Genomic DNA, 16958 nt, shown 5'->3' on the forward strand with positions numbered 1-16958 from the left:
AGGAAGTTGAGTCTATGCAACCTTCCAGCACAAGTAACTTTTTTTTTTTTTCCCCTGTGAAACCCACTGGCTATGAGCATATTAGTCTGGCAGAGACCAGAAAGCAATACAATGTTCTGCAATTCGGGCTTTGTCTACAGATAGTATTCCCATTTTTCCATTATTTGCATTAGGCAACTAACTGGTCCCAAGCTTTTCTTCATTAAAAGAAAAAGAAAAAAAAAAAAACAAAACAAACCTCCTTTTAATAAGTGTGTGCTTCACACTTTCAAACTTCAACAGCGTAGAATTTTTCACTTGATCAGAAAGCTGATTTAATTTGCTGCTAGGTTAAATGTTAAAGGTTTCAGTCTTATGACCATGAATTCTCAAATTAAATTCAGTGCATTGCTTAAATTTCTAGCTGCCAGTGCATTTAGCCTAATTGCCTTGGTAAGTTGGGTGCTTAGTAACTACTACTTTTCTGAATTTTCGTCTTTTAAAGGGGAGCAACGCAATGAGCCTCAGGGGCACAGGTGGGCTGGTCTGCTCTTTGGGATTCACCCGAGGGGTCTTCGGCTATCTCTTCCATCCTCAGACCCTGTCTGATGGGGGCTGCTCTGCTGAGGAGGGAGGGCATTTAAGCACCTGTAGCTTTTAGCTATTTAAGCCCAAATCGGTTTTGAGGCAACAAGAAAGGCTGAGCAAAATGGTTCAGGTTTCAGTCAACTAAATGTGTGCACTGGGCCTTCAAGTATTTGGCCAGACACATCTTGATTGCCTGGCTTTTGTTTTCACCCTTGGAAAGTCAGCTGGATAATACCCTGTAGCCAAAGTCGGGGCCGGGGTGGGGGGAGTAAGAGGGAGAATTAACAAAAAAAAAACAGTGTTATATTTACATATTTCCCTCTTTTTGCCAGCCAAGCTATTCATAGCCGTTTTTCTGCTTCTTTGCAATGTTGAATGTAAAAATCTCAGGGACTTGAAATGATCCGATCTGATGCAATCCTGAAGGTGGGCTCTTCTCCTTGGGGATAAGTTGTGGTGCAGACGCTGGCGGGGGGAAGGGGGTGGAAGCGATAGAAACTTCCATCGACTGCACTCGGGCAGGGGCAAGCCCCAAGTGTCTAGTTTTTCCCTCTTTGTTTACAGCAGTTTTAAGGCTTTCAGTTCTCACGCAACATATATGTCATTAAATGGCTGATGCCTCTTTGCACACGTTGCTGAGATGGCCTGTGGCAACCTGAATTAATTGTTTCAGTAGTTGATGGTGGTTACTAGCCATAATTATTATAATTTGCATTTATAAAACCATCTTTCATCTAAGGATCTCAAAATGCTTTTGCGCACATTTAATTAAGCTTCACAACATCCTGTGAGGTAAGTGTCAAGAGTGTTGTTATACCCATTTTTACACGGGTTTCTCCGAGAAAACAAGGTCAGTGTCTAAGAGGGCTGGTGTTTGGCACACATCACGCCTGCACAGGACGGAGCAACTAGCGCAGCTGCGGGAATTCGGGGTGCTGATCTAGGTCACTCTGCGGCTGCCACCCGGCTCTGGCTGCCGCCACGCTGTGTGGACACATGCGCTGAGCCACCACAAACGCCGTCGGAGCAGCCTCAGCCCAGATTCCCGGTCCAAGGTGGCCCTTGCTTGCTTTCCCAGGAGCGCTCCGGCAGCGGCGAAGCCTCGGGAAGCAAGCACCTGTCCTGGGTTGAGAGACACAGGACTGACTAACTTTTCACTGAATTTCACTGAATTTTTTTAGAGTTGGAAGGGACCGTATAGATCATCTAGTCCAACTCCCCTGCTGAAGCAGGATTGCTTAGAGAATGCTACTCAGGACTGCATCCAGGTGGGTCTTGAAAATCTCCAAAGAAGGGGACTCCACACCCTCCCTGGGCAGCCTGTTCCAGGGCTCTGGCACCCTCACCGTGAAGAAATTCTTTCTCATATTCAAGTGGAACCTGCTATGTTCCAGCTTGTGCCCGTTGCCCCTCGTCCTCTCACTGGGAACCACTGAAAAGAGTCTGGCTCCCTCCTCCTTCAACCCACCCTTGAGATACTTATAGGCATTGATAAGGTCTCCCCTCAGCCTTCTCTTCTCCAGACTAAAGAGTCCCAGCTCTCTCAGCCTTTCTTCATAAGGGAGATGCTCCAATCCCTTCATCATCTTTGTTGCCCTTCACTGGACTCTTTCCAGTAGTTCCCTGTCTCTCTTGAATTGGGGAGCCCAGAACTGGATGCAGTATTCCAGTTGTGGCCTCACCAGTGCAGAGTAGAGGGGGAGAATGACTTCCCTTGACCTACTAGCCACACTCTTCCCTACTTTTCTTCTAATGCTGGGGAAAATTGCACTTTTAGAAGACTCTAGTGTCTGAATTTGTGAAAATATTTACTTCATAGCCAGCCAGGCTCTGTGGGATTCAAGGTTAGTGTTTTTGAGCCTTGCCAGGTGCAGGGACGAGGAGGAGCAAGGCCTGGGCATTTGACCCAGCCTGGCCAACAGGATTATTTCATACCGTGAACGTCACATTCAATATAAATTAGAGAAGTTTGCTGCGTAGCTGGCTCTCTCCCTGATGGTGATGGTCCAGAGAACTCCTTGCCCCGGTGCCGGAGCCCTGAGGCTTTCCCTTCCTCCTGAAGCCATTGCGCTCCCAGTGTCTGCCATTTGCTGTCCCTGCTGGGAGTGCACAGCTTCTGCTGAGAGAATTGACTGAATATAATTCCTGTATATCTTATATCAGTATCGGGATTAATACTGGTTCTTTAGTATTATTGTTAATTATTTAGTCTTAGTCTACTAAATCTATTTATATTTCAACCTTTGTGTTTCTTTGTGTTCCCCGATTCCCCTTTCCGAGTGGGGAGGGGTCATCGGGTGATAGAATAATTGTCTAACGACAACAGATTGTTATGGGTTCTCTCAAACCATAACAGCACCTTACATATTGCACAAGACGGCATAACCCATCCCGTGAGGATCTGTTCTTTCCGTCATTTTTCCGCCTTAACGTTTAAGCCTCTCTCTGCCATCCCCGCACGGCAATGGCATTTCCCCTGCAGCCAACGCCAAGCTGCAAGCAACGTAAGGCTACCCCTTATCAGTCGCTTGCTTGTTCCAGAGGAGGCTGCACACACTTCATCTCCAGCATCTTCCAGCCTTAGACCCAACCCCGTGGGCAATCAACACTTCCGAGAACCTGCAAAATCCTAGATTACCGCTCCACTGTGCTACTTAAAAGTGAGGATCAACTCAAGCAAGATAGATTTGGAACTCGAGGAGACAACAGTTTTCAAAAGCTCATTTCTTTTTCAAACATATAACTATGTTGTTTAAGTTGAGCCTGGCTCTCTGGAAGCTCTGTTGATCACCATATTAGCCCTGAGGAAGATAGGTCTAAGTAAGTGTTTGCAAATTGAGTAAGAAGTCCCGGGCCATACCTTCACGAGTTCTTTACCATCCCCATCAATTTATAAGGGCTTGTTTACTTGTGGCAATGACCAGCTTAGCTGTTTTGAAAGAACTCTGCCTGTGGATGCACTTATTCCAAAATAAAAGCCACTTTGCTTTTCTAAATTAAGTGTATTTACGGGTTCATAATGATTATTTGGAATAACTCGAGAAAGAAAGTAATTCCATTCCCAAGTAGACCATTCAGCAGGAATATTCCAAAATGAGCTGTCCGGCTAATTTCTTGTGTTGTTGCTTTTTAAGGCACCAGCAGAGTCGCCCAGTCATCAACAACCAATGTTGTTTTCCATGCATCCTTTTCCCGGAGAGGGTGTGCCGATGCCAGGCGTGAGACAGGTTGGCTTTGTCCGAGGTCTTTACACACTTGTCTGCCTTCACCTGGCATTATTCCTGCGTAACCTAACAGCACGAAAGAGTTTCTGAAAACATTCCTGCTTTTTTTGTTTTTCCTGACATCAAAAAGCACTGCTGGAGACTAAACGGAAGGGACTTCGATGTGTCCCACACCACTAGTAGGAGACACCAGCAGAGGCTTTGTCCTGGCTTCTTTGGAGGAGTGAAGCCCAGGGAAAGTTGGTCCTGCTCCATCAAGAGCATCCTTCAGGGATGGTATCGCTCATCCCCGATTCTTTTCAGTTCCCCTGAGTCAATGCACAGGATTTATTCTGGCCCCACGTTTCTCTTGCTGGGGAAGGAACTCCTGGCAGCCAGGGGAGGAAGTCTGGCACAAGAACATACATCATTTAATTTTACCTGATGCCATCTGCTTCACGCTCAGCAGAAAGAGAGGACAGTCCTTGGGCTACGCCTGCATTTTTACTGAAGCTTTCTTCTGCTTTTCCTCTCCTCCTAACTTGTTCATGTCTAGTGTGGCACTGAAAATAGAAGAAAAATGCGGTAGCGACCTGGGAATTGGGAGAATACGGTGCCTTGGCGATCACAGCATCAGACCCACGGAGAGGTTTTTCCGTGTGGTTACCTGCAAACCGTGGCGGTAACTTCAAATCAGGACTTTTGGGGTTTGTTTCTCTGTGTTATTTTGGTGGGGCGTTTTAAAAACTCTGATCGTGTTATCTCATATTGCAGAAACGGAGACTCGATGGGCACTGCGTTATCCTTTTTGGACCTCAGTCACTCCCAAAGATTTGAGATGAACTCTGCCTGCCCAGGCACCAGAGTCGGTGCCCCAGGGAATTTCTTCATATCTAAGGGATATGCAGGATGTGTACTCGCATGCCCTTGCTGCCTCTCAACTCCAGCTGTACATGCAATTTTACTTTAGGAACCTGTACCTCCAGTATTGCAATATCTCTTTCAGTCTCTGTCATCAAGAGTTTAAACACAGTTCAGATCAGTGTTAGTGGCCCGGCTCCAAATGAGGAGAATTGCTGCAATTCGTTATCTTGACAAATTAACTGGTCTGAGGCAATTCCTTTTTGAGAGAGGTGCAATTAGCTAACTCCTGAACTCTAGCTTCACTCGGGTGCTATGGCAGGGTGATGCACCTGCTCAGAAGGTTTTGATACTGCCACTAAGGCTTTCCCACCTGTAAATGTGATTCCTTCACCAAGAGCCCGAGTGTGACGCCACCATGCTCTGCTGTCCTTCTGCCACTCTTGTACCCCCCTCACTGCAGCGCGGGATAAAGATGCAGGTCAGGTTTGGAAAGGACTCTGACCTCAGCTGAAGCTGATTAAAAAAAAAAAAAGGCTGTCTGAAGACCAAGGTGGTCTTGTTGAACACCCTCTCAGTGATGGACATGCAGGGCCCTCGTCACTAAAAACACCAGAAGGGTCTGGTGGGGAGGGTGTTACTTCAGAGAAATACATCACCAGTCATCCCATCCTCTGTTTACTACCAGTCCAGTGGGAAAAGGTGGCTTTCTTCCCCTTAATCCACTGCATAGAAGACAGTAGCCCATGCAGACCTGCACCAGAAGCATCCTTCTAGTGGTGCTTTATCCCTGGGATTTAGGCAGGAGTTTCTAGTTGCAATCCCTCAGTCCTTAGATATCTGATGAAAACTGGGTTGCCTTCAGGTACAGTAGCCCCCTCCTGAGGTGAACAGGAACTGATGCTCCAGGGAAGGCAGGGTGACCTCCAGCCGTGCCTGGTTTCTCTCACCTCCTGACCTCCTGTCCTGGAGGAGCAGCTCCCTTCTGCCTCTTTCTACCAAGCCATGAAAATACATCCGCAGCTACACATTATTCTTCCAACCCAATGTGGGCAGATGCATTTCTCATCCATTTCCCTGTGGAAAGCATCTCCTTCTGCCCCTCATCTGCAGCTCACCCATGGGCCTTATCTCCCCTTGCACGAGAGCTCCCAGGTGCTGAAAGATTTCCCTTAATTGTCTCTTTTGGAAAGAAACCATCACCTTTTGGAAACTCTGTTTGGGATGAAGCTGTGCTGCAGAAGGCTTGTGTTTGCCTAGAGCCTCTTTATATGGACTTGGTGGCTGGGAGTTTTCTCAAGCTCCTCTTTGAACTTCAAGGCTTCAGCATCCAAAACATTTAACCCTCAATTTCTTTTCTGCTTTATCAGTTTGGCCAGGTGCCAGCTGGCAGCGTTTCATTGCAGGCTTCATGCGGCACCTTTAGGTTTGCAGATGTACTTCTCTTTCAATTAACAGTCCCCCCCCCCTTCCCCCCCCCCAAAATGGTTTTCTTCTTCCCTTGAGCCTGCCTGCCTCCGGTCCGGCCGGCACATCTCCCTGCTCTGGATGCCCGGCGGGCAGGAGCCGGGGGCAGAGAGGCTGGTCCTTGGGCTGGAAGTGCCAACCAGAGGGTGTGCCCAGCACACGGGCGTCACAGAGAGCAGCTGAAGGAACACGCACGTTCGGCAGCGCCGGCTTTGCCCGCTGTGGGTTGGGGCTTGCAATGCCGGAGGCACTTCTGTCTCTGTGGAGTCTCTACAGCATCACTTAGGAATAATCAGGTCTTCCCTGAATGCTTTTTCGCTGGGATGCTCTGGAGCACGCACCCATGGCTTCCCACTGCTGCAGCCTTCACCCCCAGACAATGGGAACATCAGCGCTAGCAGAGCTTGTGCCCAGCTTTCCTTTAGAACAGGTATTTCTAGATAATCACTTAAAAAAGGAAACAAACAAAAAAAAAAAAAGACCTGGTCTAAAGTACCACTTACCAAACAAAGAAAATGCCTAGTCACCAGGAATGTCCTCCCTCCTGTGCCTGCTGTAATTACTGAGCAAGAGCCGCCGTGGATTGCTCATCCCGAGCCTTGGCACCCCAGCCCAGCTGGGAGGAGAGCCGCCTGCCCGCTGCCAGGGTTGCGAGGCAAACTTCGCCACAGTTTGGGAAACCCAATAAAATCGAGAGGTGCGGGATCTCTGCGGCCGGGACGCTGCTCAAGGCTTTGAAGAGAAAGGGCCTGAAATTGAAGCAAGTCCTTGGTTATTCGCTTCTCTCTCAGCTGGCAACCCTCCACAGCTTGGTACTACCACATCTGGATCATCCTGCGAGACACACCTTTTCGTAAAAAAATTAAAGAATTGTTTTAGTTCCTAAGGAACCTGATTACTTAGGCTCCAGGGAGATCTAAAAGGGAACTATTCAGTCTATATAGTGGTTAACTTAATTTTGTGCATGACTCTAGCAGAGCAAATGAGGAGCAGAGATTGGAATCTCAGCTGGAGCTAGCAAAGACTTGGCACTTCCATTTGCAGGAAGTTTTAAAGCCAGGTTTCACTGCAAGGGGCAGAAGACTGCTAAGCCAAATATAACTGTCTACGCTACAGACACACACGCGCAAAAAAAAAAGGGAGTTGTTCATAAATGTTAACTACTTATTTAGTTTTATCACAAAACTTTTAATTCTTAAATTTCCTGGCACGCCCACTGAAACAGTTTTGCTGCTGCTAATATGCCTAATAGCCAACGAGTGAAATAATGACATGTTATGTTACCATTAAGGGTTGCTTCTACTTAGTAGTGATTGAAGTGCCTTATCTTCTCAGGTATCAAATTGTTAAATTACAACACAAATGGGAGATATACTGATTTAATGTACCTTTTCCAGCTCTCTCGGCACTAAGAGCTGCTCTCAAGTACTATAAAAACAATATTTCAACAATTTATATTTGTCAAATGAAAACATGTCAACACTGGGAATTAACAAAACAAGACAAAAATAATCTAAAAATAAGAAGCCATGGAAAGCTGGACCAAAAGAAGTGGAGTGTAGAGTTGTGTTTCTACACACACACAAACAAAGCTGAGTGGCTTCCGTGCAGGACTTTGTTGAAACTAAATGATTTTATTAGAATCTGTTCATTTAGAAAGACATTTTCAGGAAACCAGTTGTAGCCAGAAAAAAAAAGAGCTGACCACACTCAAGTCAGCAATGGAAGTTCCCACTAATTTCGATACCAGAAGAATTTTGCCCAGTGGCTTTGGAAATACCTTCATGTAGTTGGAGAAAACCTGGGATGGAGTTAAGGTGGAGCAAGTTGATAATGCGTGAGATGCTCAACATCACTCCTCCTGCAGCAGTTTAAAAGAAAACAAAACAAAACAAAACAAACAAAACACCTCACAAAAGCATGAGAGCTCGATTTCGATAGGTCAAAACAAATAATAATAATAAAAAAGAAAGAAGTTAATGCATAACACAAGGAGATATGAATTTATTCACATGGAAATAGCTATTTCGGTAAAAAAAAAAATCCTTTGTTTAAATGCCTTAAAAAGTGTGATTGTTTGGGTTATTACTAAACTATACTATTTTATGGCACTTGCTTTGCTTAACCATTTGCATTTCTTCAGAACCTTGATTTGTTTCTCTCAGAGAAACTCCACTATTTGCTTCTTTTTTTAGAAAAAAAAAAAAAAAAGAGCAGTATGTCTGAAGTCTGTATGGTTCACTGGGAGTTCATTGGGATATATTTGCAACTCCTGAAGCAAAAATCTGATATTTTATCTTTAGAAGGAGTTACATTTTTTGAACTTATTGAATTTTTCAAAGATCAGCATGAAGAGTTCTGATTAAATGCTTGCTTCAGCGTTTTAAAGGCTTCTTGTGTCCCTGTTGCCTAAAGGAGGTCGTACATTACGATTGCTCTGTAAACATCAGATTGTGCAGAATTGGCTCTGCATACCATGCCGGGCACACAAAGAAGAAGTCAAATGACTTATCTCTGGCTTATCAACTAGTTTATTTTTCATGCCCAAAAAGGGCTATATTTTTTACGAGAGCAGCTGCTACTTTGTAAATAATTTAATGGCTTCTGGTAAGTAGAGCTGTCAATTTTGCAAACAATATTAAAACAAGATTTTCATTTTACCGTGGGATTGCATGTTTTATAATGCATTTTTTTTTTATCCTTGAAAGTCCGGTGGAGGATACTGGAGAATGGAAACAGCTTTGGATTTGCAGACACAAATCCCAAAGGGAATGACACACATACGAGCAGGGAAGGCGTCAGATCCCGTCACCTGCATCCAGCATTCGGAGAGCATCCTGCTCGTTAAAGCACAGGAAAACTTGTAGTGGGCTTGCAAAGAAATATATATGGCTGTTTCAGACAGGCAGTAGACGTAGCAATAGCTACTATCAGCAAATTTTGGAAATGCAGAATGTGCCTTGTGTGGGTGTGTGTGTATATGATCCTAATATCGATCACGACAAATGGGATTTTTTTAGATATCATGCTTGATCAATCTCATAGCTTTCTATGATGCCATAACTGGTTGGCTGGATGAGGGGAGGGCAGCAGATGTCATCTACCTTGACTTCAGCAAGGCTTTTGACACTGTCTTCCATAACATCCTCATTGGAAAACTAAGGAAGTGTGGGCTGGATGAGGGGACAGTGAGGTGGATTGAGAACTGGCTCTGTGACAGGACCCAAAGGGTAATGATTAATGGAGTAGGTTCAAGCTGGAGGCCTGTAACCAGTGGTGTCCCCCAGGGGTCAATACTTGGTCCAGTCCTGTTCAACATATTCATCAGTGACCTGGACGAGGGGACCGAGTGTATCCTCAGTAAGTTTGCTGATGATACCAAGTTGGGTGGGGTGGCTGACACCCCGGAGGGCCGTGCTGCCATCCAGAGAGACCTGGACAGGCTGGAGAGCTGGGCAAGGAAGAACCTCATGAGGTTCAACAGGGAAAAGTGTAAGGTGCTACACCTGGGCAAGAAAAATGTCAGGCACCAATACAGGTTAGGCGTGGACCTGCTGGAGCCAAGCTCCGAAGAGAAAGATCTGGGAGTCCTGGTAGACAGCAAAATGACAATGAGCAAGCAGTGTGCTCTTGTGGCCAGGAAGGCCAACGGAATCCTGGGCTGCATAGGGAAGAGTGTGGCTAGTAGGTCGAGGGAAGTCATTCTCCCCCTCTACTCTGCACTGGTGAGGCCACAACTGGAATACTGCATCCAGTTCTGGGCTCCCCAATTCAAGAGGGATAGGGAACTACTGGAAAGAGTCCAGTGAAGGACAACAAAGATGATGAAGGGATTGGAGCATCTCCCTTATGAAGAAAGGCTGAGAGAGCTGGGACTCTTTAGCCTGGAGAAGAGAAGGCTGAGGGGAGACCTTATTAATGCCTATAAGTATCTCAAGGGTGGGTTGAAGGAGGAGGGAGCCAGACTCTTTTCAGCGGTTCCCAGTGAGAGGACAAGGGGCAACGGGCACAAGTTGGAACATAGCAGGTTCCACTTGAATATGAGAAAGAATTTCTTCACGGTGAGGGTGCCAGAGCCCTGGAACAGGCTGCCCAGGGAGGTTGTGGAGTCCCCTTCTTTGGAGATTTTCAAGACCCGCCTGGATGCAGTCCTGAGTAGCATTCTCTAAGCAATCCTGCTTCAGCAGGGGAGTTGGACTAGATGATCTATACGGTCCCTTCCAACTCTAAAAAAATTCAGTGAAATTCAGTGAAAGGTTATTAGCACCATATAATTCCTATTATTGCATCTGATAAATAACTGTAATGATGAAATGACGTTAGACACAATACCAACTCTCAAGTTTTTAAAATTAAAATTCAGATTCAAAACCTCAGATCCTAACGTGATAAGCAAATGCTGGGTTAGAATGAAAACCAGCAGGAGTTTTTTGTGCAATAAGCCAAAGGAAGATCCCAGATTACCTGAATGCAACCTCTCAGGTGCCCCTTCTGATACCTTCAATGTCAGCACAAAGTCAAGTCTTTATCAAGCCCCAAAGCCCAGCCCGAGCCCTCATCTAGGTGTGAGGACCACTGCTCTCTTCCACCTCTATGGCGTTGTTGCCAAAAGCCTTCCCTTTTTAATTAAATGTGGGATATATTGCCTCTGGTTTGGGAAGGGCTGTGTTGTTTAAACAGCGTTCCTTGCGCGTTTGTTTTTCCTGCTGTAGCACTTCTCACAGGGAACGCAGTCCAATGTCCCACAACAGAAATGTTTATTTCTTTACTCTAGAGCTCCTATCAGATGGGTTTGTGGCTTTGAACTGCTCCTGGCATCTGATCCTATCTAACATTCTACTGCAACACTGCAGCTGGGTATCCGGGCTAGAATAGGTTCAATCCTCCTGACTCGAGGTCAGTTCCAGATATGTAATTTAGATATGAAAGCGCAAAGAAATCTACTTGCGCTCCCGTGGGTAAGAGCCCTCCTCACCCCCCCAGTTTTAGCCACAAGTGTGCTTGCGTATGACCGACTGCTCTCTTTTCCAGGAGGTTCCTATGGATCCAGTAGCGTTATTTAACAAGGTCTAACCCTGCTGCATCCAGCCAGCGGCCGTGGTTGTCATTGCTCGTAGCGTTCATATATTAGAAATGCGCCACGCGAGGACTGGATACATCCAAATTGCAGCCCACTCCATGTTACAAAGCTGCTGGGTCCCACCCAGAGCACACGCATGAATTACACTGGTCGACGTGAGAGGGCTGTGACACTGGAACAGGCTGCCCAGGGAGGTGGTTGAGTCACCATCTCTGAACGTGTTTAAGAGTGGTGTTGGGGGATATGGTGTAGGGGAGAACTTTGTAGAGTAGGGTTGATGGTTGGACTCGATGATCCCGAGGGTCTTTTCCAACCTGAATGATTCTATCATTCTATGATTTATTCAGATCTGGTTCCCAGCAGGTACGAGAAAATGAGCATTAATGGTATGGTGGAAAGAGATTAAGACAAAGCTGACCCAATCCTGTTTTGTTTCCTTTCCCAGTGCACAGTCCTCTCTCAGCATCTCTCAGGGTTTTACGTTCTGAAAAGTCGATGCCACCGCTCCTTGGAGCTGGTGTCTAAGGAGAAGCCATGGACATCAATGTATTGGTGAAAGACTGTAACTTTAAGGGGATAAGTTATGTAGGCCTTAGACATTGCTGAGTAGGTGAAAAAGAAAAAAAAAGTATGAATTAACACCAGCTTGACTCACACTGTACATCTTAGCTTTGGCATTTAGAAAACTAACAGCTTTAACATTTCCCTCTTAAAAAGCTACGGCCAACTGAAGAGTGAGGTTCTTCAGGACCAAAGCCTAGGTTCACAGGTGGAAGCACGGTAGTGAGAGCCACTTCCCCGCGCAGAGGCTACCAAAGTTTGTCCCACGAGAGCTGTGCTGGATTTTGCCTACACACACATCAACAGGAACTTTGTTTAAGCCCTATTCCAGAGTTCTTCGTGCATATCCAAAGCAGTTCCTCCTGTGCCTTATTAAGTTCTCCATATTGCTCCCCTCCTTCTCTTGGCTGCCCGACTCTGCAACAGGCTCCAAGGAGAGATCTCCAGAGAAACCTACTTTACTTGTCCTTGATGAGTTTTTCTAGACATATAGAGCATTGCTTGTACAACTTTATTTTCTCCTCCTATTTTTCTCTTTGGAATTTTTTTATTCAAGGTAGAGAAGAAGTTGCACCAGGGCCGGTTTATCTCCTTTATTTATTGCAACACGATGTGCATCCTTGGAGGTGTGTTGCCCCTGACCAAGTTGGTTGTTTTCAGTGATTCTCCATGTGTGGGAAACAGCAGCCCAGGCAGAGAGCATCAGTTGCCTAAGAAAGCCAAATTGGTTGCCACATTTCACCCTCTCCCGCACCGCAGATGCTAATAATATTTAGGTAGCATGAAGAGTAAAAATAGTCCGCAGCAATCTTACGGTGTTAGCTGTTTAGGACTCGGAGATTCAGCAACGCTTACAAGTAGATTTGCCCTCCTGAGCATTCTGGGTCTCCGGCCAAAATGTAAACTAGCAGTATGCTTGCAAGAGCATTATATTCTTCGCACTGCCCATGGTGTTGCCATGGGTATCGTGCAGATTAGCTTGTACAGGACCCGGGAAGGCAGAGAACAAGGGGAGAAAAACAGGATTAAAAAAAAAAAAAACCCAAAACGCAAAAGGGTCTTATGATTTTGAGAAAAATCTTTTAAAGTCTTTATCTGTAACAGGATTTTTTTTCCTTAATCCAAACTCTGCTAGCCTGGGGGTTGATTAAATTTTTTATTTATTTATTTTAAGTCTCACACCTAGAATATGCAGTTCCTCCTCTGTATTTTTAAGTGGTTTGGGTATTTTCAAGCAATTTCCTTCCCCAGAGGGCTCAAAGTGGAACTTGGGAATTGGAGGCCCCCGCCTTCACTTACTTGAAGACTTCAGGTCTTGATTGTGAACCAAAATATTTTGAAACAAAGCTAAGGAAAGTCTTTATTTTTAAAGGAAGGAGTTACACATACTCTTGTGGGGAAAGGGTCCAATTGATAAGGCTTTGATCCGTACGGCACCAGTGACATACTCCCATGCAGCAGCCTTTGGCAGCCAGCTAGACCTTCTGTAGTTGACAGTTCCTCCTCACTAGCTAAAGCCAACATGCACTCACTCACTCCCTTCCAAAAGCTCTTGGGCGTGTTATTGTTGCTGACCGTTCAGTGCTTGGCCTTCTTTTCAAGGGGAAAAGTCAAGAGTGAAAGCTATGTAAGCATAGGGTTTTCCATTTGATTTGATCCATTACAAGAGAGGACACCCATGTCCTTCTTGACATCTAAGGCAAACAGTTGGCAACTTGATCAGTACTTTTACGCTAAGTAAGCCTGATTCCATATCTTGATTCATCTTAACAGAACTTCTGGGGCAGTCAGACGAAGAAGATGCGTCTGGCGAAGCTTTCATCGACCGACCTTCAAAGCAGGGAGGAGACCACGACCCGCCTGCTCCCGGTCCAGCCCTCGGACCACCAGCACGGAGCTGCACCCACAGGTGAGGAAAGGGCACAGGGGGCAACTTGCCTCTCTGTCAAAGGCCAAGGAAAATCCTCTATTTCCATAACAGAAAATGGAAGGGAAGGGAGGAATAATTAACTAAAATGCTTCTGAAATGTATGCTTGATATTCTGAACTTTCCCAACAACCTCAATTGTCATCTGCGTCATGACCACAAACAGAATAAAACATTAAGACGCTAAGCGGGAGCTAAGGGAAATTTGGAAGCCAGAAGGACACGTATGGACACAAAGCAATCTCCAGAAACAGACAGTTTGCAAGCATTTAACATGCACTAGCAGAACCATTTTCAAATTAAAACAATTGGGCAAATGCAACCTTCTTTGATGAATGTGCAGAAGAGAGAAATACAGGAATGGAAGTGCATCAAATTAACAAACAGAGCTTTTAAAAACCTGGCATGATCTGCACAGCTTTCTGGGAGCCTATCACCAGCCTGTGATCAGCATCCCTGATCAGCCATGATCTTTCAGGAGCGCACTTCTTCCAAAGTTGATTAAAACCCGGAACTTACCCCTTAGGAGAGAAACAACAGGTCTGACAACTGTGGTTTTTTTTCAAGAAGTGTGTATATGCTTTTGTTGGTAGTGAACCAGCACACCACCTTGCAGCGGATGGGAAATTGCAATGAAACAGCTCTTCGGCAAAGATTTGAAAAGCGTTGCTTTTTCTTCATGTGTTCTTGACAGAAAAGAAACAATTTATTTGTTCCCGATGAGCATATAAGTGCATTTATTTTTATTTTCTATGCCTCCTGTATGTAGAAACATCTTTAGTAAATCTAGTGTGAGCGCAATGTTGAACTTCCACATTGACAAATCATCCTAACCTCTATATATAACCTTTGTTATATATACAACTTGTATATGTTTGTATATAACTGTGCCGACCACTCTTCATGGGGGCAAGCAACACATTTCTTTCTCCTTCTGGAAAGCTGGATATTACCTAGTTTTCTGTCCTTCTTCACATGAAGAGATGGAGCTTTTGCAGTATTAGATATACTATCCATTATGCCAGCTGCACACCACTAGCGAAATATTTATTTTATACATAGCCTACAATTTTTAGGATACAGGACACAGTTTAAGGCTTTCAGAGGTATCTCATGGATTTGGAGATCGGACCTGCTTTTAAAAATATAGCGCACAATTATTCTCTCTTAACTTCGGGGGTGGAGATAGCACTGTATTGACATGGGCAAGTAATAAAGACAGCAAGATCAGGCTGGAGACTCTTACTGACTACAGGGGACTTTCCAAGCGCTCCAATAAAAGGAGCTCCTTTAACAGAGGCGCTAGAGCAGAGACTAATCCCAACATGCCCCTGATCTGAAGGTATAAACACCCTGTCCTCCCTTCAGCTCACCTTCTCCCTTTGGGAGGCTGCTATGACTCACACATCTCTGGCAGAGCCGCCTCTGCCTCTGTCAGGCGTCTCGGGAGAGAGATTGCAGAGTTCAGCTTCACTCCTGCTCCCGGGCTCCCCGGCTTGACCGCCTTCCCCGGTGCCAGCCCCAGGTGGGTCACCAAAAGCTGCCGAGCCTCACCGGCGGCTCCTTGCCACCGCTGCAGAAACTGCTAGGATTTCCCGAGGCTTTTGTTTGCCTCTCACCAAGTCTGGTGAGTATCAAGCCGGCTCCCACCCTCGCCACCGGCTCCTCCACCTGCTGGCACACGCTGCCTGCAAACTGACCTCCCCCGGCAGCCCCCAGAGATTTATTTTTTTTTTTTAGTTGCCTCTTGCGGAGCTGTGAAAGAAAAACTTCTCCCGTCTCCCCTGGCTGGCCCCCCGCCACTCGAAGCCTGCCAACACGAACTGGAGTTTTTGAAGGCGCTCCCTGTGACAGCGCCAGCTGGCTGGGAAGGTCACCTCCTGAGGCACAGGTGACTCCAACAACCTCTTCTCTGAAAAAAGAAAAAAAAAAAAGAAAACCAACACAGACGGTTACAAGCACGTAACTGTGGCGCGTGTTTTGCCTCCATTTTCACAGAGTTTGTTTTCTATAATGCTTCTCCTGCCACGTCTGCGTCAGACTTCTTCACGTGGAGAAATTCGTGTAGGGGAAGGAAGGGTTTGAGTGTTCGGAACCTGCATCAACAGGGACGTTCCGAGTTTGCGGACGTCACAGTGCTTCTTCTCTCTGGCCACTATTGGAGCATTGGGCTGTGATTAGTGAGATGAAATATTGGATTCTGCACCCAGGAGGGAATAATGCTGGGCACAGGTATAAATCCAGGGACAGGATGTGTGGGAAGGGTCCACAGCTGCACCAGGGAAGGTTCAGAATGGACATTAGGAAGCATTTCTTTACCGAGAGGGTGGTCAAACACTGGAACAGGCTTCCTGGAGAGGTTGTTGATGCCCAGTGCCTGTTAGTGTTTAAGAGGCATTTGGACAATGCCCTTAATAACATGCTTCAACTTTTGGTCAGCCCTGAATTGGTCAGGCAGTTGCGTGAGATGATCGTAGGTCCCTTCCAACTGAAATTATTCTATTCCATTCTATTCTATTCTATTCTATTCTATTCTACTCTACTCTACGGTACTCTATTCTGTTTTATACTAGAGATTTGGCTGCCTAATCTGAGACATCAGCAGAGGACATAGTTTATAATGGGTAAATGGTTACGCAGCACTTGAGGAAATTTCTTTACATTGATCCAACATGTGAGCCCAAAATTAAATCATATTTGCTTTCTGCTGCTTCAGTGAATACACTTGAAAAATGGCAAAGCTGCTGCCTTACTAAAATGCAGGGAAGTTTATGAAATCGCAGCTGTATAGTGCTTACAGCTGAGCTTCTTAGTAAGAGCACAGCAACATTATTATTCTAACCGATTTCCCACATCACAAATTCATATCTGACATTTCCACTGTCCACTTCTTCCCAGCCTCCAACCACTACCTGCAGTTTCAAAATCAATAATCGGGACACATTCTCCTTCCTGTAAAGGCCCTTCGTTGTTCGTTAGCTTGGTCATTTTTTGTTTCATTATTGACTTTCTCCATTTTTCATGCTGTTTAACGCTAGTCTTCGGTGTTTATATATTCTGCTCACCAGTGAGATAAATGTACATCCTGAATCATTTCCTATTTACTTCTGAAGTCTTTCCCCCTCAAGAAAAACAAAAGAAGAAAAATTCTATTTTTGTAATAGATTTGCTACTATTCTTCTCTGTTCTCTAACCCCATGCACAATACAGCCTCTTGTCTTGGCCCAGTCACTTCAGCCACGCTTTATATGGATTACTGTAGGCAACTTGTTGATTTACCTCCTCATTTAAA

The 16958-nt window shown here is 45.5% G+C and overlaps 1 protein-coding gene across 1 annotated transcript in view; it reads left to right on the forward strand.

Annotated features, from left to right (window-relative positions):
• The window catches only part of WDPCP (WD repeat containing planar cell polarity effector), a 162979-nt gene that overhangs the window by 131352 nt on the left and 14669 nt on the right, over positions 1 to 16958 (forward strand). The window contains exon 16 of the mRNA XM_074150725.1: positions 13513 to 13648. Coding sequence (XP_074006826.1) covers positions 13513 to 13648 — 136 coding nt within the window. The remainder of the gene's footprint in view (positions 1 to 13512; positions 13649 to 16958) is intronic.

This window comes from Numenius arquata, chromosome 7 (assembly GCF_964106895.1).
Source record: "Numenius arquata chromosome 7, bNumArq3.hap1.1, whole genome shotgun sequence".
Lineage (NCBI taxonomy): Eukaryota > Metazoa > Chordata > Aves > Charadriiformes > Scolopacidae > Numenius > Numenius arquata.